General features: G+C 40.1%; 2 protein-coding genes across 2 annotated transcripts; one reads left to right on the plus strand and one right to left on the minus strand.

Moving 5' to 3' along the window:
- Nucleotides 1–1,025: 1,025 nt before the first annotated feature.
- Nucleotides 1,026–8,100, minus strand: LOC139731221 (10 kDa heat shock protein, mitochondrial-like). The gene is made up of 4 exons (XM_071642106.1): nucleotides 8,040–8,100; nucleotides 4,918–5,076; nucleotides 3,283–3,372; nucleotides 1,026–2,014 (listed from the first exon to the last, which is right to left on the minus strand). Exons 1-4 carry the CDS (start codon nucleotides 8,040–8,042, stop codon nucleotides 1,958–1,960), a joined length of 309 nt encoding a protein of 102 aa, XP_071498207.1. The 5' UTR covers nucleotides 8,043–8,100; the 3' UTR covers nucleotides 1,026–1,957.
- A 3,478-nt stretch (nucleotides 8,101–11,578) lies between these two features.
- Nucleotides 11,579–24,197, plus strand: LOC139731222 (60 kDa heat shock protein, mitochondrial-like). Its single transcript, XM_071642107.1, has 11 exons — nucleotides 11,579–11,723; nucleotides 13,694–13,894; nucleotides 14,465–14,800; nucleotides 15,295–15,484; nucleotides 16,154–16,322; nucleotides 17,735–17,834; nucleotides 18,522–18,629; nucleotides 19,712–19,849; nucleotides 20,346–20,520; nucleotides 21,535–21,713; nucleotides 22,365–24,197. The coding sequence occupies exons 2-11, from the start codon at nucleotides 13,703–13,705 to the stop codon at nucleotides 22,521–22,523; spliced, it is 1,746 nt and encodes a 581-aa protein (XP_071498208.1). The 5' UTR covers nucleotides 11,579–11,723; nucleotides 13,694–13,702; the 3' UTR covers nucleotides 22,524–24,197.

The raw sequence follows: 24,197 nt of genomic DNA on the forward strand, positions 1-24,197 counted from the left end.
GGCACAAGGGCACAAACTTTTGTGAATGTCAAAAGCCCCCTATGCTCGATTAACATGGAATACAACAAAGTCTTATTGTTCCTACATGTAGCATGGTACATGTATTTAGACACTCCCCAAGAGGTAAGGAAAATACAGTAAACCTGAAGTAGGTTAACATACAGAGGTTTTAGAACATCTGGCCATTACGCCTTGTTAACATACAGGCATTTCTTAACACAAATTTAGTGGCATCTTCAGTCAACATGTATGTTTGTGGGATGTTGTGACTTTCATTGATGTTCTGAAGTCATGGATATTAGTTATCTTTGTGTGTTTCACCCGTCACTCTGTGACGGAGGCCTCTGGAATGAACAGTCATGTTCAGCGAAAGCGTGTGTAAGTAAATTAATATATTGACAAGCCTACGAGGAAGATATGGCACATTGACACCATTTGCTAGACATACAGTCAAATCACTTCAACCATACCAGCTTTCTGAGTGTTGCTTGTTATAAACTACTTGCTATAAATCGTTATCATTGAAAGTGATGTTGATTTTTGGAATTTTGGAATTTGGAATTTTCCTGCTGCCCACCCCCCCCCCCCCCCCACAAACACAACACTCCAGCTGACCGAGCGTTTCAGAACAGTAACTGTTGACCGCACAGTGTGTGTTTAGACATATGAAATACCAGTACACACGCACACGCACACACATGCACGCACACACACACACACACACACACGCGCACACACACACACGCACACGCACACACACACACACACACACACACACACACACACACACACACAAACACACACACACACACACACACACACACACACACACAAATTGTTTGTTGTAATCATACATTCTCTCCCTCTTTACAGCAATGTATTACAAAAACAGCTGACCGTCTTTAAACTTTCTACATACCTTTGAAACCCCACCTCCCATTTCGAGTCATCCACATTTTCACAATGCCTAGATCAAAACAAAGACAATAATCCACACACAAAACTTTCATTTCTATATTTTTTCTCCACATGGTAAAATTCACTTTAATCATGATCATATACTGCCTCCTTCACAAAACTTGTATACATGAACAGATTCAAAATACATTTTTATACCCATGCATCAAGTACTTGTACCAAACACCAGTCCCAACCACAAATTACATACGGTATAGCTGATGTTACAAATATAATACTTGGGGAAATAATGATATTCCGGTACAGTGAGATACTTTCAGTTGTATTCAGAGTCCTTTACATTGCCATATTACTGGGGGTTGTTATATCACCATTTGCAAGGACTATTAAATTAAATCTAGTTGATAGTTGATATTCCTTGTGTCCACAACAAAATGCTGTGCGGATGGCTTGAAACAGGTCACACCTAACATCTTTCTACCATCTGTACAACAAGAAGTAAATATCAGCAAGACTGAAGGACATAATGTTTTGGAAACTAATTGTCACTGACGTACACAGGTATACAAACAAGGAATGGAGTTTTACACCATGTCTTACTCTCTTTCTGAACACAAGACAAAGTCATATAAACTGCTGTATTATTATGTTTAGTTTCACCATTTTGAGTCTCAAATCTGTGAATGAAATTGTACATCCATTCTGTTTGAACATCTGCAAGATTTCTGACTGAGGTACACTTTGTCTTGAATACAAACTGAAAGCAAACATCAGACACTGGACTCTGAAAGAAAGCATTCACTTTCAAATTTCATACAATCCACATTTGATATTCCAGTGGAAGCGGGTAAAAAAAAAGATATACAAAGAAATGCACATTATGACAATTTCTAGAAAAGTGAGGAAAAATCGACAATCTCTATTTACAGGACATTATTCTTCTCCATCCTCAAATAGCTTCATCTCATTTTGCTTCCAAAGTGGGTTGCCGATTTCCCTCCATCTGGCAGAATGTGGACAAAGTTTGGGGAACACGACATCACTTTTCTTCCTGTAGTACTCCCAAGATGTCACCTTCCCTGAATATGAAGTAATCCTATATGACAAAAGGGAAAATAAACATGCAAATAAAGTGCTGGATTCGTACTGCAAATATGGATGAAAGTTTTTGAAAAATACACATGCAGTGCTGATCTTTTCTCCTTCAAAGACATGGGCCAAGAGTAGCAAAACAGTAAATAGGCTAGACAAAGACTCTCTTGGCTTCTTTTCCAGACGGTAAAGGAGTCTCAGTAACCTCTTGATTGATTTCAAAATTATGAACTTTTTTAGTGGTCGTCCAATTTCCCACAAATTGAACTTACAGTATGTGTTCTTCTAATATCCCTGCTTTTGCTGAATCTGCATATATATTTGGGGCATATATCACTTTAAGAAACATAAGTGACACCGCATTTCTTCACAGGTTTTTCAAACATGTAATTTCAGATAAACTCAGAAAATTGCAGCTGATCCATTGCAACAGAACTTGTGCAAATGTGACCAACTGTAACTACAGTGCACTCCCATTATAACGAAATGCTTGGGACCGGCAGTTTTCTTTCGTTATAACGAAATTTCGTTATAACCGAACAAATACAATACATAACAAAAACAAGGAACCACGTATATTATGTTTGCTGAATACTCATCATACACTGCAAGGCTATGTGAAATGTGATGGGATAACTGTATTACAATAATAAACGCAAGTTCCCCTCAGAAACTGTGTGTGACACAAGGAGCGAACACACAGTGGTGTGAAGCGTTCACCCATGCAGAGACGCTATAAATGCTTGTTCCGCTACGTATTTTTGAAAGCAATTCGCATTTCATTATAACGGAGCACATTTCTTTTGTTTTTCTTTGTCTGTGGCGCTCAAAAAAGACTTCGTTATAACGGAAATTTCGCTATAACCGTGTTCGTTATAAGCGAATTTTGTACCATAGACTTTAATGGTGATAATTTTGGGACCAGAAGATTTACTTCGTTATAACAAAATTTCGTTATAACCGTGTTCGTTGTAACGGGAGTGCACTGTACTACATTAGCAGACAATGAGAGCAAACAACAAGAACTTCTTCGGTATACCAGTTACAGAATCTATACAGGTGAAATAGGGCTTGTAGAATGCAATCCGCCCCGAAAAGTGTGGTTACACAAAAGACAATATATGCACCTTCATAAAATGTGACCAGTATATTGTCTAAGAACAAGTCTGTGGGGCACTGGTGAAGCAGTACACACTATACTGGTACCTCATGCACCACAGACAGTAAAATGCAACACTATAGAGGTTCTTACATACAATGTACTTCACTCACCTTCTCCTCAAATGAAACCTTAGTTCCCCCAAACTCTGGTAGGAGGACTTTGTCTCCGACTTCAACAGCAACTTTGTGTACAGCACCAGACTGAAATGGAGATAAAAAAATAAAACAAACAACAAATCCATAGTGACATATCACTGACTTTGTATTTGGACTATACAGGCCACCTTGAATAGGTAGAATCTATTTGGACTGAAGAAATAGCATAAGTGTATGACAGATTAAAATCAGTAGAATACAAAGAAGAGAAGACTTGAAAAGACTTTTGACTTAGGCAATTATTCGACTTATGCGAGGTCGACTTAAGCAAGGTTGACTGTGACAACATGTGACTAAATTGAAGACAATAAGCCAGTTCGGGGTTCCAGTTTGAGCATGAGCAGAAAAAGGTCATTTGTACTGAGAGACAGGCTGGTTTTTAAATTCACTGAGATAAGAATTTGTAATGCTATGATCATTCATGTAATCCTTAGAAATGGTGCTTGACAGTACATCCACCGGACAGCAAGCCTGCCAGTTATTTGGCAATGTTAACAGAAACCCCCCCCCCCGATAATGTATTCAAAACAGCACAATGGATCAGGGGTCGCACTTAACTTTTTTTTTAACTAGCCAGGCGGACTACTTAGAATCAATTTTAATACTGAAGCAATATTTTGGCAAGCCAGACGGACCAGTAACTTCAGAATTTCATGATTTTTAGCTAGTCCGACATGATTTTGGGTGGCCAATGGCCAGCGGACCATCGCCAATTTCGAACCCTGTGGATGCTTCCCAAAGTGTTGACTGACAGAACAATTCTGGTCACTTCATCTACGCAGGTTCATTCTTTATTTGAATACGAGCTCCATAAATTGCTATGTTGGGCAAGCTGATGCATTAAGTCACTTTGAATTAAGTGAGGTGGTTAACCAACTGAGAAAAATGAAAGGTCATTTGTACCCATGTGCACATGAGCTATCTCCGAACTGGCTTATTTATCATTACAGAAGAGTTAACCCTCATGAGAAAATATATTTCACTGAAAGCAGAGAAATACCATTCACAGATGAACAATAGTTCTTGAGAGAATTAAGGACACTTGAACATTTACGATGTTTTATCTGACATTGAGCAGGATATATCTAAATCATTTCTAAGTAACCCCTAAGTCATTTCTGACAAAAAAACCAAACAAACAACAAACTCAATAAATCAAACTGTCAAACCTTCATAACAAAAAAAAAAGAAAAGAAGTTGTCAATCACACTGTAAAGTCCAAGAAACACTGTATTCTCTTCTTGAAATTCTTGCATGAATAATACGCAAAGCTGGTCAAGGTGCATCAATTTGGCACCAGCTGAAATGGCTTGCTGGTTTCTCTACCTCCCCCTTGTTGATTTCTGTAGATCTTATTTTTTTCTATTTACTTTAAAATAAGTTAATTTTACGATCAGAGAACATAATGAAAAATAACAGAAAAAACATCTGAAATAGCACCGTTCACATATTCTCTCATTCTATTGCACTGTTTCAAGCAATGAGCAATAAAATAACAAAGAGCAACATGGAACACCTCGGAAGATGGAACAACTGGCTCGGAATTCTTATTGAAGTAGAAATGAGTCAAATAATAGAAGGTCTACTCACTGAATCTCTTGCTCCCGCTCCCACTGCAACCACCATGGCCTGGTTGACCTTCTGCTGGGATTTCTCAGGAATCAAGACACCCCCTTTTGTCCTGGTCTCCGGGACAAATCTTTCCACCAGGATGCGGTCAAACAAGGGTCTGAATCTCCTGAATGCAGCCTACAGAGAAGAAATGGATGCTCAGGAATATAGTAAAACTTGCTCAAGTCAGCATCGTATATACAGTATACATTGACAATCGATAGACATCTGAATCCATGGATTAAAAATGTCCAAATATCTTTTCATTATGGCACTTTCTATGAACTTCTTTGTGTAAGATATCTATAATTCCACAAGCACTACCAACATTATTGGTGATGCTTTATGGAAGTGCAAAAAACAAACCAAAAAAAAGCTGTCTTTTCCTAGTCATCCTTTGTTGGTGGTGTATCCATTGTGGAAAAATAATGATTTTATTGTTACATTGCTTTCATCTTTCTCTAGCTGTATTTAAGCTCTAAGGACTCACTTAATTTATGACACCAACTATTTTTTCTGTCAAATCTACCAACAATTAAACCCATCTCAGAGTCACACTTGTCACAGTGACTCACTGTCAGACATGGAGCAGGTGGCATGGTGACATGGCTAGCCTATGGATATGTACTGCGCAGCAAAGCACTTAAGCAGCCACAGTATGAATTCGTACACCCACCATGGATATCATCTACCATTTTAGTACCAAGTTAGAAAAATCTGTCTGCTCGGAGAAGTTTTTGTAACATTTCTAAAATTCTTTTTTAATCACTTTGTTTGATGGTCTCGGTCCTAGTTCTGCTCTCCATCCGTAGGATATAAATTTAGTCTCTGCCAAGTCTGCGCCTGCGGAACATATCCCCACGATAAATAAATTACAGACTGATATTTCGGAAACTAGACTAACAATCTTTTATTCTTACATTAACCTAACCCTGGACCAGGGGTCTAGGGCGCTGTAACCCCGGCGCAGGGCGCTGTAACCAGGTACGTGTTGGGGTCGCTGCTGCGGTTAGGGGCGCTGTAACCACGCACTACACTAAAGACAAGTGTTGAAGTCAGTCCGGGAAACCCGCTCATGAGGACCGCCCCCGCGTACGAGGATGGTCCCTCCTCATGAGGACCTCCCCCCGCCTCATGAGGCCCCCCGGGGAACGCCTCATGAGGCCCCCCATTCACTTCTTATTCATCTCACATCTGACGTATAAATTGTCGCAACTTTGCACGGTGATTTTTTGTTACACACACATGTCCACTATCCATGATGAAAAGAAGAAAAAATCCTGTCTGTTTTTTTTTTTTTAAATCGAGTTTTAATCACCCGATGCAGAGCGCCCATCAAAACACGGGCGCCAGCGCGTTCGCACAATGCAAGACTGCCGCACCTAGCGGCCTGATCCGACTAAATATTTTCGATGCTTTTTTCTGCGGCTCTCACCTCTCCGCGTACGAATTAGCCTCGTGAAGCTGAAGTCTGACATCTTTTTACACAAATTCGTAACGAGAAAAATTAAATCAGTACTAACCTGATCTTGTCCATATATTCCAAATTACTATTCCACACTGATAGAGTAGGTGGGTAGATGACATACTGCAGTTTGTTAGCAAAATAATCACTTTGTAGGTATGACGAGTTCACTTTCTTCGTCAATTCCGCCCACGATTCCGCCGCCCGCTTACCGTTTGGGCGCTTTCTCTGGAATCATCCCGCGACGCGACATACGTCGCATCACATCACGCATCCAGCACATACTAAGTACCAGACTGGTATGTGCTGGATGCGTGATGTGATGCGACGTACGTACGTAGAAACATCACGCATCCAGCACATACCAGTCTGGTACTTAGTATGTGCTGGATGCGTGATGTGATGCAACGTATGTCGCGTCGCGGGATGATTCCAGAGAAAGCGCCCAAACGGTAAGCGGGCGGCGGAATCGTGGGCAGAATTGACGAAGAAAGTGAACTCGTCATACCTACAAAGTGATTATTTTGCTAACAAACTGCAGTATGTCATCTACCCACCTACTCTATCAGTGTGGAATAGTAATTTGGAATATATGGACAAGATCAGGTTAGTACTGATTTAATTTTTCTCGTTACGAATTTGTGTAAAAAGATGTCAGACTTCAGCTTCACGAGGCTAATTCGTGCGCGGAGAGGTGAGAGCCGCAGAAAAAAGCATCGAAAATATTTAGTCGGATCAGGCCGCTAGGTGCGGCAGTCTTGCATTGTGCGAACGCGCTGGCGCCCGTGTTTTGATGGGCGCTCTGCATCGGGTGATTAAAACCCGATTTAAAAAAAAAAAAACAGACAGGATTTTTTCTTCTTTTCATCATGGATAGTGGACATGTGTGTGTAACAAAAAATCACCGTGCAAAGTTGCGACAATTTATACGTCAGATGTGAGATGAATAAGAAGTGAATGGGGGGCCTCATGAGGCGTTCCCCGGGGGGCCTCATGAGGCGGGGGGAGGTCCTCATGAGGAGGGACCATCCTCGTACGCGGGGGCGGTCCTCATGAGCGGGTTTCCCGGACTGAAGTCGCTGGTGGTGCGCGATTAGACTAACGTTAGATTAATGGAATGCAAAGTACAAATAACTTTAGTAAATACAATACAACTAACGTTGAATTTACAAGCTCTGCTTCAACCAAAGCTAAGCCTAACGTAACAGTTAGTAAATTAATTTTATAGTAAAAAAATTACCTCGTCTCTCTTCTCTTCCCTCTCAAACTCTAACCGTTACTCTCGCGCTCTCTGCCACATTCTTGTTTATTTTTGTCTAATTCCTGTACTGTGTACTGATTTCTTTTGCAAGAATATGTTTTTTCCTTGTTGATATATCTTGCAGAGAGACAAATAAATGAACTTGAACTTGAACTTAACATGCTTAAAGTCTTTAATAGTCCACACTTACAATACGGTAAAATCAGTAGAAGGGACTATTAGTGATCACGCAACGCGTGATCACACAGATCCGGCGCAGACCTCTAACAAAAGATAGCATAGTCTCATCGATATGAATTACCTATCACCTTCGTGTTTATCAAATACAATTTTTAAATCGGCTTACGCAGATTGTTTCAGTAATTTGTACTTTACCATTCTGGGTATGAAAAGGGTAGTGTTTCCAGCCGCTCTGTCCCGAAACTTCGATGCACGTGAGGCGAGAGCCGAGTACGGTGAGAATGATAGGATCGATCTACAATAAAACAGCACATGTAACGACGAGCGCGCACGCGTACGTCAGCGTACCTTCGCCCCTCCCCCTTTTTCTTCTTCCGGCCGCCGGTAGTCTGGGTACATAGAGATATCACATCTCTATTACTAGTATGTCTGGGGACCATGCACGCACAGTAGAAGCAGCATGAATATTTTTCCCGGCAAACAAGCTAGATATACATATCATTTTTTTTAACCGGTTTACCCATGGAGCTACCATTTAAAGACGAGCGTTTGTGCTATACGTATCATTTACTCTGGTATTTTTTTTTTCATTATGTGAGAATTGTTCTAATCATGGAATTACGTACGTGAATGATGATTATTGTTTACTGTTATTAGCAGTCATATACAGCACTATTTTCGTCAGCTGCAGTACTGCACATTTATGTATTACTGAGTATAATTCATGTAGGCCTACTTTGATGAGGCAAGACTGATTATGCATATGAGCGCATCTAAGCATCGCACCAAATTAAAATAGTATGGGGGAAGTGTATTCAACATAAATTTCACAGCCAATTCAAGACTTCTGATCCTTTATTAGACAGTGACATGATTCGATAGATATGCTTCTGCAGCCGTCATTTCGAGACGTGCAATCCTTTTCCACTATTACATCAGCCCTCCCTACACATTCACCTTTATAACCCCCCCCCCATTACCCTCCCTCTCGACCCCCCCCCCCCCCCCCCCCTCTTTTCATCAAAGCCGAAAATTCCAGAAGGCTATTGAATCGATCATGAAAGTACGTACCTCGCGATCAAAGGGGTCCGGAGATGGTAGAGTGCTGCTGTTGTTGTTATTGTCGTTAATATCTCTGCCGTTCTTTGATCTGAAATGAAGCCATCGGTGTGGTCTACACAGGGAGCTAGGTTAAAGGGACTTCAAGGACAAGTCCACCTTCTATATACATAAGGATTGAGAGAATGCAGCAATGTTAGTAGAACACATCAGTGAAAGTTTGAGGAAAATTGGACAATCCGTTCAAAAGTTACGAATATTTTAAGTATCTGCGCAGTCACTGCTGGAAGAGAAGACTACTACAGTGTGTGATGTCACATTCGTACAACTACATAAGGAAAATAAAAAGAGAATTTCACAAAACTTTACTTTTTGAATAGAGTGCAAAGTTCTTCGACTTGCTACTGACGTATGTCAAGGGTAATATTATTCCTCCTGCCTTCTGATAGAGAGAAGTCGAGTGTTCTTTTGTTATGGGAGAAAAATGGAAATATGTTGAACTTTCTTTATTCTTTCTTTATATCGTTGTACTCATGTGACATCACAAGCTATAATAGTCTTTTCATCCAGCCGTGACTGAGTAGAAACTTCAAAAATTCATAACTTTTGAACGGATTGTCCGATTTTCCTCAAACTCTCACTGATGTGTTCTACTAATATTGCTGCATTCACTCAACCCACATGTCTATGAAGGTAAACTCGTCCTTTAAAGTACTGGTTGAGGTGAGGATTCAGGTTTATAACATTCTTTTTTTTTGTGAGAGATAATGAGATCTGAAACCTCTAATGAAATATGAATTAAAGGACATGTAATTTCGAGGATTCCACGTTGATTTGATGAAAATTTGCCTTGAAGTGGCTGAGATATCCAAAAAGTGATCCTTATTAGGTTGACAGGCCACGACTTTTATGAGGATCGCTTTGTTTTTCTTTGTTTTTAAATATATATATCATTTCCAAACCGATTTTCATTTATTCCCCTTAGAATCTTTCATAGAGTGGTTTCTAAATGTCTCGCAAAATGCATAAAGCTGAATCCTTACCTCAACCAGCACTGTATAGTTCCTTTAATTGGTTCCACCTATCTGATTCCTGGTCTAATCATGTAGATGTCTATTTTTCTTTTCTCTCAGGAGTAATGTGGAACTACCGGATTAGTTACAAATAAAATCATATCATAAGATATTCTATGAACAACTTCCGGTGGAGACCGGTCATTCACCTCCATGAGGTTTTCTTTTCTTTGATTTTTTTTCTATGCAAGTTTTTTTTTTTTTTTTTATAAATAGGTATACATACGGGTTTATAGGACATTTATAGGCCTACTCTCTACGTCTTGCATGGTTACAGTGCAAGATGTTGGAGATCCTTTACTACTTATGACTCCTCAAAAACAAGAACAACTTCATGAAGGGCAGTAAGTTAATCCAATCTTCTTGGTTTTCATGAAAATTCCCCCAGTTAAAGGGATAATATATAGTTTCAGTGAGATAGGACTTCAGGTTGACTTTTCTTTGTGAGATCCCGGGGCCTATGGTACCAACCTCAGTATGAAATAGGAAAGAGCATACATTCTATGAGGAATTCAAAGTTTAATCGATGAAAATTGGTTTTGACAGCGAGATACCCAAGCAAATTGATACTAATAAAAGGTGGGACCAACCTTTTATTAGAATTGCTTTGTTTTACTTTGTTTTTCGAAATCTCAGCCATTTCAAAACTGATTTTCCTCAAATTAGTATGAATTCCTATACAAATGGTATGCTCTTTAGCATTTCATTTAAAGTGGTTTCTAAAAATCTCACAAAAAGTTAAGAGCTGAATCCTTATCTCAACCAATACTATCCCATCTCTTTAAAGGGATGGGTCAATGGTTGCGAAGGGGCTTTATTTAGGTTTCCACTTTTTGAGTGTGAGATAATTAGAAGCAACTTATGAAACATGAAAGAGCAGCTAGGTCTGTCGGAATAGACTGATCAGAATTTGAAAGTGGTATAGATTCAGTTACACGAGGTGGTCTGGCCGTGAAACCTAGAGTGCAAAGTAGAGGCATTGATCCATAATTAATGGTGCAGGGGATGGGGACAGAACTTGGAGCCTATCAGTTATGTGCGAAGAGGCGGAGCAACCGAACGGGGAAGGGTGGGGGGGGGGGGGCTGTATCCCCTCCCACATGAGGGAGATTTTGTACTTTTAATATTGAAATTCAACGATATGATGCATACTTTTGGTACGTGGACTAGTGGAAATTTTGTTAATCCCTAAAATGTACTATATAACGTTAACCAATTCTCTTCTATTCTCTGCTCATTTCTACTCCTCCCCCATATCTCTCAGTTTTCTCTCTCTTTCTCGTCTCTTTTCTTCTCCCTCTGTCTGTCTGTCTGTCTCTTTTAGGCTGGAAAGTAGTACGGTCAAGTTTAGTTGATGAAAATTGGTTTTAGGCAAAGCTGTACTATTTCGATTACTAGTGTACACTGTATTTCGCTCGAGTACGAGTACTAGTAATCGATTCTGCTAAAAATTTAAAGTCCTCGCCATTATGCAACATCTGTGCGTAACGTTGCATATTCCTTACACGATACCTTGCCCCGCGCGCGCGAACACGTGGTGAACAATAGCATGTGAGTGGCCTCGCCACTAAAATGCATGCTTTGCTGAACGATACACGAGAACATTCAGCCAGCCCCAGCAGCGAGCGCAGCGCAACTCGTACGGTGCCTAAAAAGTTGCAAAGTCGACTGGCGAAGACCGTGGCCCTGATAGATAGAAGAACCCCCTGTTCTCGACCTATTCTACTTGAAAGCATCCATTAAACTTGTAAGTAAAGGTTTTGCATTTACTAGATTGCATATAGCAACGTTTTTTTGATCACGGCACTTCTAGTGCAAGCGCACAGCGTGGCTAACTTCCTATCCTGACCTTGTGGTGTGTGTGTGTGTGTTGCACTGAATACTTACTACACTAGTAAAGCGTGGAAGCTAGTGTTCTTAAGTTTCTAGTAGAGGGTCGCACGTGTGCACCATAGCACCAGCAAGAAGGGGCTAAAATAATCAGCCGTTGGGAGTAGGCCATACATGAATTTCTCAATAACTGACTTTTTTCAATTTGCTACAATCATATGTGCTTTTATTTTTAGCTCGAGTGGCTGCATAGTACAAGACAGCTAACTTAATTAAGAATTAAGTCAATCAATTCTAGATTTTGCAAGCACCCTCGTACGTCGTAGGCCGCAATCTCTCGGAAGAGAAGACTGAAGAGTGAGGATGTTTAACGTTAGAGGGACAATTTAACATCAACAAGGTAAACCTAATATTGATGTTGTCCAACAACCGAACTGATTTGGTTCAAATTCTCTTTACCTTTACCTTCACCGAAGATACTGGAAGATTGCTGTGTATCAGCAGTCGAGCTTCCAGGTCTATCATCATCTATCATCAGCCCACTTATTGGTGGGTGGTTTCTTGTCCAGTTCAGTTCAAAAGAAGGCAAGGCAGACAGGCTGTTGGTAATTACTCATGAGCAATTATAAATACCCGTGACAAATTTAGTATATTCTGTGATTTTGGTGCAATTTACTAGGTTTAGTGGCATTCGAGATGTCTCGATCGATGGATACAAAACAAAAGTATACATTCCAGTACTGGATGCATAGAGTAAAATATCCCGTTTGCGGCAGTTTAAGCATTGTTAAGAGTTTTTCCAACTTGTAAACAAATCAGGCAAATTATTTTCAACCATTTCATATATCATAGACAAGATTATTCATTAACGCAATTGTTTTCATGAAAGAAATTTACCATTGACCAACGCAGTTTTCACGATTTGCCAGGGCAAAACCCGGCACACCACAATTTTCGCCGATAAGGGCGATATGCGACGTAGTATTTCTGCTTGCGGCACGATGTACAATCCCTATGCAATACGCGCGTGCTCCGCGATCTTTAGCTGAACGCCTTCACATGTCTCGCGAACATTGCGTAAGCGCCAATTCCCATTGCGAAAGCACGTGAAAATAGCGTGCGCACATGCATTGGCAGCAAACAAGATCACAATTCTGGCGGTGTTGTTGATGTCTTTCTCGTGTTTTTCTCATTTTTTTTCGATGGTAACATCCACTTTCCGAAAAAAATGGCGGCCCACATCGGCTCGCGAAAATTCTATTTTACGTGAGGATATGTTTTCAAAATCCATAAACATCGAGAAAACGACAAAAAATCCAGTTTCTTGGACCATTGTTTCTTAACTGTTATGTTAAGAAGTACCGAAAATTTCATTTTGGATGCGATATGTTGTCATTTAGGAGAGAAAATTTCACTTTCGTCAGAGATCGTGCCCATTTTATCGGTTGGTTTTTGTTGATTGCTAGTGTGGTAGTATATGTGTAGTGTGCATGTAACAGTGCAATGCTGTGTTTAGCTGTATATTACCGTGTATGTTGTACCTGCCGCGAACGGCTGCACGGCCGCTTACTGACGCAGTTACTCTTGTACCAATTCAGTTTTGTATCGAGGTGGATATTCTCATTCTCGAGTTATGCTTGGTAAGTATGGACCAAACTAGGTGGTCTCATCAAAATTATATTTCCAAAGATGGAGGTCTATATCAAATTCAAATCACTTGTGTTAAAGTGAACCACACCAGATTATCATGATTTGTTGATAACTTTGTGATAGAATCTTAAGTTTTGTGACATAATAATTTTCTTGAAGATTGGAGCTAACAGTTAGATCTAATTTATTTGTGTGACAAGACTGTCCCTACACCAGCCATCTTTTTTGTTTCTCTAGATTACAAGCATGTACAGAATATCCAGCGTTGTTCGTCCACTCGTTTCGAGGGCTCTCACTCCCACAACGAATCGAGTGCTGTGTCCACATCTTGCCAGGAGCTATGCGAAGGACATCAAATTTGGAGCGGAGGCTCGCGGCCTAATGCTCAAGGGTGTAGATCTCCTCACGGATGCTGTAGCAGTCACAATGGGACCAAAGGTATGTCATTCCAGATTTCACCAGCTCAAAATCACAAAATTAGAAAGCTTTACATGGCCTTTCCATCTGAAGTTTTCTCATATTGAGTATGTTCCTTTGAAAACCTTCTTGCCATGGTGGTTTATGTGATTGGGGCATTTTGTCTGAGAATATCATAACGGGGGGGGGGGGGGGGGGGGGGGGGGGGGAGGGGGAGGGGGAGGGGGGAGGGGGAGGGGTGGTATGCTTCATTATAGCTGTTCTAAAGTTACGAACGACTTAAAAATGACTGGAACATGTTCTAATGTGCCATACTTATCAAATTTTCAATAATTCAGCACAAGAACTGATCACCATTCATTCTTAAGTCATTCATAACTTTAAGAACAACTTTATGAAACAACCCCTGGTTGAATTTATTATTTAATTGCTCAGGAGAAACTTTCTACTGAAGGTAAATGTATCTTTTGTGTTTCTACTTCTGGTTCTTGGGGTGAGGATTTTATCAACTTGTGAGCTTCAAATGATATAAATGACAAGTCTGTGATTTTTCAATCGTGTATGCATGTTTTACTGGTATCAAATTTGCAGGGACGGAACGTAATCATCGAACAGAGTTGGGGTGGTCCCAAGATCACAAAGGACGGCGTCACAGTTGCCAAAGCGATAGAGCTGAAGGACAAGTGGCAGAATGTCGGTGCAAAGCTGGTCCAGGACGTCGCCAACAACACAAACGAAGAGGCGGGAGATGGCACGACGACCGCCACAGTCCTTGCCCGGGCCATCGCCAAGGAGGGCTTCGATAACATCAGCCGGGGGGCAAACCCGACAGAGATCAGGAGAGGCATCATGAATGCTGTTGAAGTCGTGGTGGAAGAACTTAAGAGACAGTCAAAGCCAGTAACAACACCAGAAGAAATTGCACAGGTATTCCAAAATGCTCTATCATCACAAGGCAAATTATTGTAGGCCATTCTTTGATTAACTGGTCCAATACTTAGTACTGTGTCTGCAATCTCTGCAAAATCTCTACAGGTAGTATCTGTGGACACTTCCTCACAGCAGTTTACTGTCTGAGAGTTACATTTTCTTTTTCCAGATTACATAAAAAAGCAACAAAATGATGCGAAACAAGAAAGTACAGTAAGGCAATGCATGCACTCTTTCAGTGCAGCATTTCATTCTGTTAGTCGTGAAGAAAGTTTTGCAAATGACGGGAATATAAAAAGTGTGCTTCATGGATATGATGTGTGAACAAATGTGATAAATAAGTAGATATTAAAATAACACATGTACTAGTCATGATAATGGACTGGACTACTACTAATTTCCCTTCAGGACCCTGTATTGACATTAAGCGATGAGTAACTGATCATTTGAAAGAGACTGATTGATCAAGAGTGGGTTGTTTTCTGTTCTAGGTTGCAACAATATCAGCCAATGGAGACCAAAGCATTGGAAATTTGATCTCAAAAGCGATGAAGACTGTTGGTCGCAATGGCGTCATCACTGTCAAGGATGGCAAGACGCTCAACGACGAGTTGGAGGTCATCGAGGGGTTAAAGTTCGACAGGGGTTACATCTCTCCATATTTCATCAACACTGCAAAAGGTATCCTCTATGTCTTGTGATTTTATAATGAATGACACTTGAAATAAATGATACAGTTGTCTAGAAATTATACCTTTTAGAAGCAAACATTCCATAGATTTCATGTAAGTTTACTCTCCGATAACTGCATTCGTAGCCAGTGCTATTCAAAAATACTGGGTGAATTATGATTTAGTATGGAATGTGTTTCGCAAGCTCGGTATTCCAAAAGTTCTCAGCGGTTATATGCTTGTAATGACCTCAACGAAGACTGCTTTTGTTGTTTGTATTTAATGAACTCTGTTTGCTGATCATCTTATGTAGCTACCTGTATTTATTTCTTGTCATTATTCCATCTTTCATTTCTATGACGTTTGCCTTGATTTTCATCATTCATTGTTTCTGGGTCTCGGTCTCTGTGTCTTTTAAACTCTGTGTTTATGTCTGTCTGTCCCCACGTGTAGAGACTCTCTTTTATTAATGACTTGATAATGAAATACAATGTTGTCTTCCATCATTCTCTCCATGTCCCTGTCTGTCTGTCTGTCTGTCTGTCTCTATTGCTACTATGTAGCGAGCTGTCTGCTCAGTTCTCTCAGTTCTTGCTGATGTAGTATGCCAACTTCTAATCATCAGATATGAACTTGTTGAATGCCTTCACTCATGATCTCTTCTCTCTCTGTCTACCAGGCCAGAAGGTTGAGTTTCAGGACGCCCTCTTACTCCTGAGTGAGAAGAAAGTCTCCAGCATCCAGTCCATAGTCCCTGCCCTGGAGCTGGCTAATTCGCAGCGTCGCCCTCTGGTCATCGTGGCAGAAGACGTTGATGGGGAGGCCCTCAGCACTCTGGTGCTTAACAGGTGACTTATTCTGCCATCTTTTGTTCTTTGTTTGAGGGGAACTTTACGAAAGGCAATTTTACATATTAACCCTTTTTTACCTGGATGCCATGCTGTAGAAATTCTTCATGTTTTTATTCAGTTTGATATGAAGGTAGTATGAGATAGCAAATTGACATATTTGCACTTCCTCTAAGCATAACTTGTACTCTTAACAGTGAGAAAGCAAAGCATTCTTTTGATAGTCTTTCATTGTACTTGAATAAGCAATGAATCAGTCCAATAAGGTGACCAAGTCTGCCTGATGTCATTACTTACTTACTTACTGCCCGGTATGCCTCTATTGGCATGTAGGGCAGCAACGAACATCCTCCACTTCTGACGGTCCTGGGCGTGTTTCTGGATAGATCCCCATGTATGTTTCAGGGCCTTTAATTCTCCCTCCACTGTTCTTCTCCAGGTGGTCTTAGGACGTCCCCGCTTTCTCTTTCCTTCAGGTGTCCAGTGAAGTGCTACACGAGTGATACTTTGAGCATCCATCCTATGTACATGCCCAATCCATTTCCATCTTCGTCTCAGAACAATAGTACTCATGTCTTCTTGATTACATTTGGAGAGCACCTCTTCATTAGATATCTTGTTGGGCCAGAAAATTCGAAGGATTCTTCTGAGGCTTTGTGTGTGGAAGACTGACAGTTTTCTGACGTCTCTCTCTGTCATTCTCCAGCACTCTGATCCATACAGCAAAGTGGAGAGGACACAGCTTTGGTATAGCCTCAGCTTTGTTCTTGTGCTATACTGTTTTGACCCCCATATGTTGTTCAACATTCTGAAGGCTGTGCTGGCTTTATTGAGGCATTCTTGATGTCGTTTCCTGCACCTCCATCTCATCTCACAATGCTTCCAAGATATCTAAATTCTTCTGCAGTTGGAACATTTTTTCCATTCACTTGTATCGTTAATGGATTTGAATTATTTAACATCATCACTTCTGTTTTATTATATTATAACAGAAGCCTGATGTCATCATGGACATGAATTGATTCTTGTGATATTTCTACCACTCCAAAACTGCATTTGTCATTTGTAGTTTGAGTGATTACAAACCAGATCTGTAAATGTTCCTGACACTGTTCCCATAGAATCTTATTTTGTCAGAGTGTTAGTATTAACACACTCTGCACGATTTGACGAGGCAGGGACATCATGTCTAGTATGACTGTTGTGTTGTAAGCCTAGCAGTTTGATGCTAGTTCCATGTATTTTGACTGACTGTAGAACAGATGCATAATGTGCAAGGTATAAAGCATTTATATGATGTAACTTTCCATTGTGAAACATGCCACACAGATTTGCTAATTAGGCATGAGTAGTACCAATTGAAAAACATCTCCAAGCATGTTTCTATTTTTGGTACTTTGATGGTAACACAGGTTGAAGGTCGGTCTACAGGTTGCTGCAGTCAAGGCCCCAGGATTTGGTGACAATCGAAAGAACCAGCTGCATGACATGGCCATTGCCACTGGAGGCATTGTGAGTTTGTGTTCCAAGAACAGGATGCAGTTCATGTATTGTAAAGTAAAGGAATACTGTAAAAGTGGAAATTTTCGTGGTGTTGAAATTTTCACACATTTCTGGCAACCAGAAAATAGAATGAAAATAAAAGCATGGGAATATTTTTACTTACCGTATATTCCTGTGGTTAAAGTCTTGATTCCATGGAATTAAAAACACGCGAAACTTCTTACTCGACTGAGCGTGAAAAATTAGTCACATGAAAATATGCACTTTTACAGTGGAAGAAGCCATTCCCTTGTGTAGTGATGAGAAGGAGTCGGTCTCTCATTCATTGCAAAGTAGAAAGATGAATTGTGTGAATATCATCAAGTTTAAAGTGCAATGTAGCTTTCATTATCATTTGCTTTAAAAAATGGCTTGGATAACTTTGAAGTCCTTAAAGTATGATTAATGAAAACTAAAGTGGATCTGGAATCCCTCTCAAATTAGGAGGGGAATTTTCTTGTTTCAAAGTGGAAGACATTTTATGTACCTTAATGAAAAAAATCCAAGTGATTTTATTTGTATAAATTTCCCCTGTATCTTTCTACTTTGTCCAAGCTACAATTTAATCTTTTCAAGCAATGTGGGGTAAAGGTATTTCTGCTCTTTACTTATATACCATGAGATACTAAATTTGTTCTTGTTTGTTTATTACTCAAGGTGTTTGGGGAGGAGGGAATGGATGTCAAGATTGAAGATGTTCAGATTCAGGACCTTGGTCAAGTTGGGGAGATTTCCATCACAAAGGATGACACGCTCATCTTAAAGGTAAGCTCATCTTTCTAAACATGAGAACCACACCTTCCCAAACAATGCCTCCTCCAGAGAATGTGTGACGCATCATAAACTGGGTTGTCTGTTTTGTCTGTCCATCCCAAATCTTATTTCTTCTTCCCCTCCCCAGTTATGCAAATGATGACATGACATTATGGTGCTATATCATGACTGAATTACTTTGTTGAAGATTGTGTAATTTAATACCAAGGACATTTGATTTTGAAGTCCTCTCACCCGAGTATATTTATGCAAATTTTGTAAAACAAGAAAGCTGTGATTGAAAAAATAAGGTTAAACTGTAAAGGCCCAAATAGAAATTAACTGCTAATAATTGGGGGAGAAGTATTTTAGGTGATTTGAATGTGTCACAGAATCGAGAGTAATTTTCATTATTGATAGCTATTGATAGACTAATTAATGAAACATTGCCATCATAAAAAGAAGTGTTACTGTAGCTCTCAAGGGAATGTTACAAGAACATCAAGTAGACTCTAACAGTCCTCGATATCGACAATGTCAAATGTTGTACAAGCCAAGTATGGAGGTAGATTGATGATGAAGTCATTGGTTGATTAATTGATAACTTTTTGAAGAGTGCAAGTACCAGATTCAAAGTTAAAAGTACTGGCTATGTGCTATCAATGATCAAAATGAATCCAACATTTTTACATGATTTTCTTTTTCACATCTCTCACATCTTTGGGAGGAAAAAGGTGCCCACTGTTTCTTGAAAGTTTTGTACACTAACCACAACTTGATTTTTTTTTTTTTTTTTTTTGATTTCTGAGTCTGTGAAAGTGTCTTTTTTTTTGGGGGGGGGGGGGGGGAGGGAATTTGTTCAGTTGGGATTGAATTCCTCTGATATTTTCCGACGTTGCTGCTGGGAAATCTCACCATAAAAACAGGACCTAAATACCATGATAAGAAAATTTTCATATCAGGTTTTCAAGTGTATCAGTGTATGAAAAAGAAAAGGGAGCAGCAAAATCGCCTTGCTACAAGATGGTTATGTTGTATCAGACTTCAACTGTTCTATGTTCATTGTTTTCATGACAATCTTATTTGAATTGCAGGGTAAGGGCAAGCAAGAAGACATTGAGAGGAGGACCGATGAAATCAAGGAGCAGATTGAGCACACAAACTCTGAGTATGAGAGGGAGAAGCTGAATGAACGTCTTGCCAAGCTGTCTGATGGTGTCGCTCTCCTCAAGGTCAGGGGTCAATCCTTGCCGTAACGTTGCAGTCTTTGCACGATTAGTCCATCGAGATCAAGGTTTAGTTTCCAGGGCTCTTTAGGTTGTATCAAATTCCCAATCAGCTTCAATAATTTATATAGAGGCTATTTATGTACTGAAGTGAAAATTTTTATGTTAGTAAATTATCACACCTGGCTGGGTAAGATGAATTTTGAATAATTTGTAATTCTGCAGAATACAAAGATAAACTAGTCACACATAGATATATCAAGTGAAAACATTTTTGCTCTTTTATTGTCATGCTGGTTTTGTGTCGTGCAAAATAGTAAAAAATTTCCACTTTAACAGTATATAAATCACGGGAGGAAACCCATTCTATTTGTCGATTCTTTTTTTTTTACTTGTTGAACAATTGATTTCATTATACTGTCTGGGGAAAGAAGACCTTTGGTTAATGTTGTGAGTGGAGATGCTAATTGCCTTGATTGTTTCCTTATACTTGTTGTCCCAGGTCGGAGGTTCCAGTGATGTGGAGGTGAATGAGAAGAAGGATCGCGTCAATGATGCCCTGAACGCCACACGGGCGGCGGTGGAGGAGGGCATCGTGCCGGGAGGTGGTACCGCTCTCATCAGGTGCCTCCCCGCTCTGGATGGAATCAAGGCTGACAATGGTGATCAGAAGATTGGTAAGCCTTTTGGTTTTCTTCTCACTGGTTACCATTGGGTACAAATCATGCGATTGGTAGATCAGTATCTGCTGCTCAAATGGGAAATAGTTTGCCTTTAAGTGAGATCCAGAATGAGATAAGAATATATTTAAAGTCTTTCTCACTAAGGATTTGGTATTCGTCAACTGCGTGAAACCCTGCAGATGTGCAGATAAGGCATCGTACATATATTCACATATGATTTGCAGGGATAGAGCAGAGGTTGTAATATCTCCTAAAAGCTGAAAATTGCTCACATGCTTACAGTATAACCAGAAACATTCACAGCATGAAACCTATGAGAAATGGAGCCAGCAGCCTTTTTCGGGGCAAGAAAGTTTTGAAATTGCCGACCATTCAAAAAGTGTACTACATGTTCTAGTTATACAGGGATTTGTTGAATCTTTTAACTTTTTTTTCAAATCTCAAAGGGGATGGCTAGTAACTGATTAGTGGGAATCAATGGGTATGCTGGCCGAGGGGGGGGGGGGGGGGATGATTGTTCCAATTCCTTTGGGATTCATTTAAGAGTACATTATATATCTACATGCATGATTGGGTGAAAATTATTTGCTTCAGAACGGTCTCATATTCAAGTAATGTGCAGTTTAATGCCCCGTCACTGACCAGGCATGCTAACCTGGAAACATTAAACTGCACATTACTTGAATATGAGACCATTCTGAAGCAAAAAATTCTCACACAACAATAGATATATAATGTACTCTTAAATGAATCCCACAAGGATAGGAACAATCATTCCCCAGCATTCCCACTGATTTCCACTGATCAGTTACTAGCCATCCCCTTTAAATTCCTGGCAAAATTTGCAGAAGTTTCTGCATGTGAAGATTTCTGGTTTTACAGTGCATTTGTGTAACAATGCCATTTTCTTGAGCACATAAACAGGATTCTGACAGAGGATGGCTCTGGAATGTTTTTATGGTTATTACATACTGTATGTGTCTCTCTGATTGCATTCAATCTTCTCAGGTATTGAGATTGTCAAGAGGGCACTCCGGATCCCATGCCAGACGATTGCCAACAACGCCGGCGTCGAGGGCTCGCTGATCGTTGAGAAGGTGATCGGCGCTTCGGATGAGATTGGCTACAACGCCATGGAGGGAGAGTTCGTCAATATGGTCAAGTCAGGAATCATCGACCCCACAAAGGTACACATTAGCTGCGGTCACACTACATAAAACTACGCATAGTTTGCTTCCCTATAACTCCCAGAAATTTGCACAGGGGGACACACTGCAGACAAAACTATGCATCGTTTCATTGGTATGAAACTACTAGAAGTGTCAGTCTCTTAACAAGAAAAAATTCAAATGCTCAACAGCGTACAGAAGAATGCACAATGTGCATAAAGCACACGAACAGATCTATTATCACGTCACAAACTTCTTGAAGCTTTAGTTGCGTGTGGTCACAGGACACAAAGCTGTGCATAATTTCGCGAGAAAGTTGATTGACTCTTTTGGCCACAACTTGTTCATGAATTTACAAGAAAAGTTCTCAAACATTACTAGACTTAACAACTTGGTATTGACTTCACCTATTTCATCAACTTACACCACGACACTAAGTAAGTGGTTTATCACACCCTGTAAGTACTCTTGTAACTTTAACCCCTTCTGTACAGGAGCCTGGCATTCTATGTATCAAGACTATGGGCTTTTCAGAATTCAGTATGGAAAGGGTTGATATTTTTTCCATCAGGGAAGCCTCGCTTTTCTCCTTTTTTATCCCCCTTTTTGTCCTTTTTTTGTGTTTTTCGTTGTTTTGATCTCTCTCTTCTTTCCTTCTCCTTTGCATAGGTTGTAAGGACTGCCCTCGTTGATGCATCGGGTGTGGCATCGCTACTCTCAACGGCGGAAACGGTTATCACAGAGATCCCTAAGGAGGAGAAGGAAATGCCTATGGGTGGTGGTATGGGTGGTATGGGAGGAATGGGGGGAATGGGGGGCATGATGTGAAAATAGCCCCGCCCTAGCTCACCCCCACTATGGGGCATGGCCAGGTCACCATAGATAGGGATTTTTTTTTCTCCTCGGTTTCTATCTCTTTTTTTGTTTCGAGACCATATATAAATATTTGAATGTAAGATACTTGAATTGAGAGCTGAGGAGGTGTTGGGTGTATCACTGCTATATGAAAAGCAGTCGTGAACTGTGATATTTGTGAAGCAAAGCACCTGAATCATTATGTGAATGGCTGCAGCCCGAGCTGCTATTCTGCTTTCAGTATTGGTGCATTCATGATACTGTTTTGTCGTGGCCCACATGAAATTGGAATTTGTTTACTGTCGCAGCCCAAATGGCTGCATATTAGCACTGCAATGACAACTTGACTAAATATATGTGAATCAATTGTGAAACAGGCTTTTTGACTGTGGAAGGATCCACATGTGGTTTTCTGTGAATCTGCACAGAAAACGACTCTAAGAAATGGTTATGATCTCTCAGGCAGTGGGTGTAAAGTATCTGGGGTTTTGTAACATGCTTGATGGTTATCATGTTTCATTGTGCAAGCAATCCTGAAGAAATTGTAGCCAGTTTGAGAATCTGTCCCCATCAACACTTGTACTAGTTTAGGGAAGCCAGTTTTACACATGTAGAATGGAAGTAGCAGCATTGTGCCTGAATTGTACCCTTTTCCTCTTAATCATGTAGGATTGTTTCCTTTTTCTCTCTCTCTCTCGATTTCTGTCCATCCCCTCTTCAATTCTGTTCCATGATTGTATAGAAAAACTTTGCTGACAAGTTGTGAAGATCACTATTTTAGGCGACTCTACCCATATGACATGAAGCGCCTAAGCAAGTCATTTTCATGTTATGCATATAAATCAAATTTGGGGATGTCGAGTACTAATTACGCTCTCTTTCTGCTCTGATCACTGCGTTATAATGCCCTGAGAACAGTGGCAACTTGCCAGGTCTTCCATCGGTGCTTTTTGTTCTCCAACAATGGACCCAAGACCTGGTAATCTGCAAAAGAATCTTCAACCTTATAAAGAAATTGCAGGAGAGTGTGCTGTGTTTTGTGAGTCTGGAGTATAGGTCATCATTTTGCAAGTTGTGGGTCCGATGGCTAGCAATCATGACAGTTCCCATGCCATTTCATGAATTGAAATGGCATAATTATTTGAGTTTTGAAGCATAATGTTCTCAGTAACCGGGATCATTACATCAATACCTTTCAGGGAGAAGTGCCAGGTATTCAAGAGAAAATATGAAAACCTGCACATTCCCTGTTTGTGATTTTAAGGGTGTGAGAATCGAGATCGCTTTAGATATGTGAGAAATTTCCTTTTACTGCTTTTTACTTCGTTTGTATGGCATTGTGACCTATGGTTTTATGTACCTCATTTTTTGTTACCTGAAATGTATTTGATGGGGTTATTACATCTGTGTGAATGTATCCAAAGCCAGTGAGTACTCACTCGTAATGTTGGGATGTTTTCTTTTCTAGTCAAGTGACGATAAACCTATGCTTTTGCTGATGTCAATTAATGATGAAGATTATGTGTATAAGATTTTATACTATGAGAACTGACAGGATTGTGATAGCATTGACAGTGTACTACAGGTATTGCTTGTGTATTCCAGTATTGCGGAGAGATTTCTTGTAATAAAAACATAGAATGACCA

Source organism: Diadema antillarum, unplaced genomic scaffold, assembly GCF_040938485.1.
Source record: "Diadema antillarum isolate AM-2024a unplaced genomic scaffold, OU_Dant_1.0 seq00000367_RagTag, whole genome shotgun sequence".
In the NCBI taxonomy this organism is placed as follows: Eukaryota; Metazoa; Echinodermata; class Echinoidea; order Diadematoida; family Diadematidae; genus Diadema; species Diadema antillarum.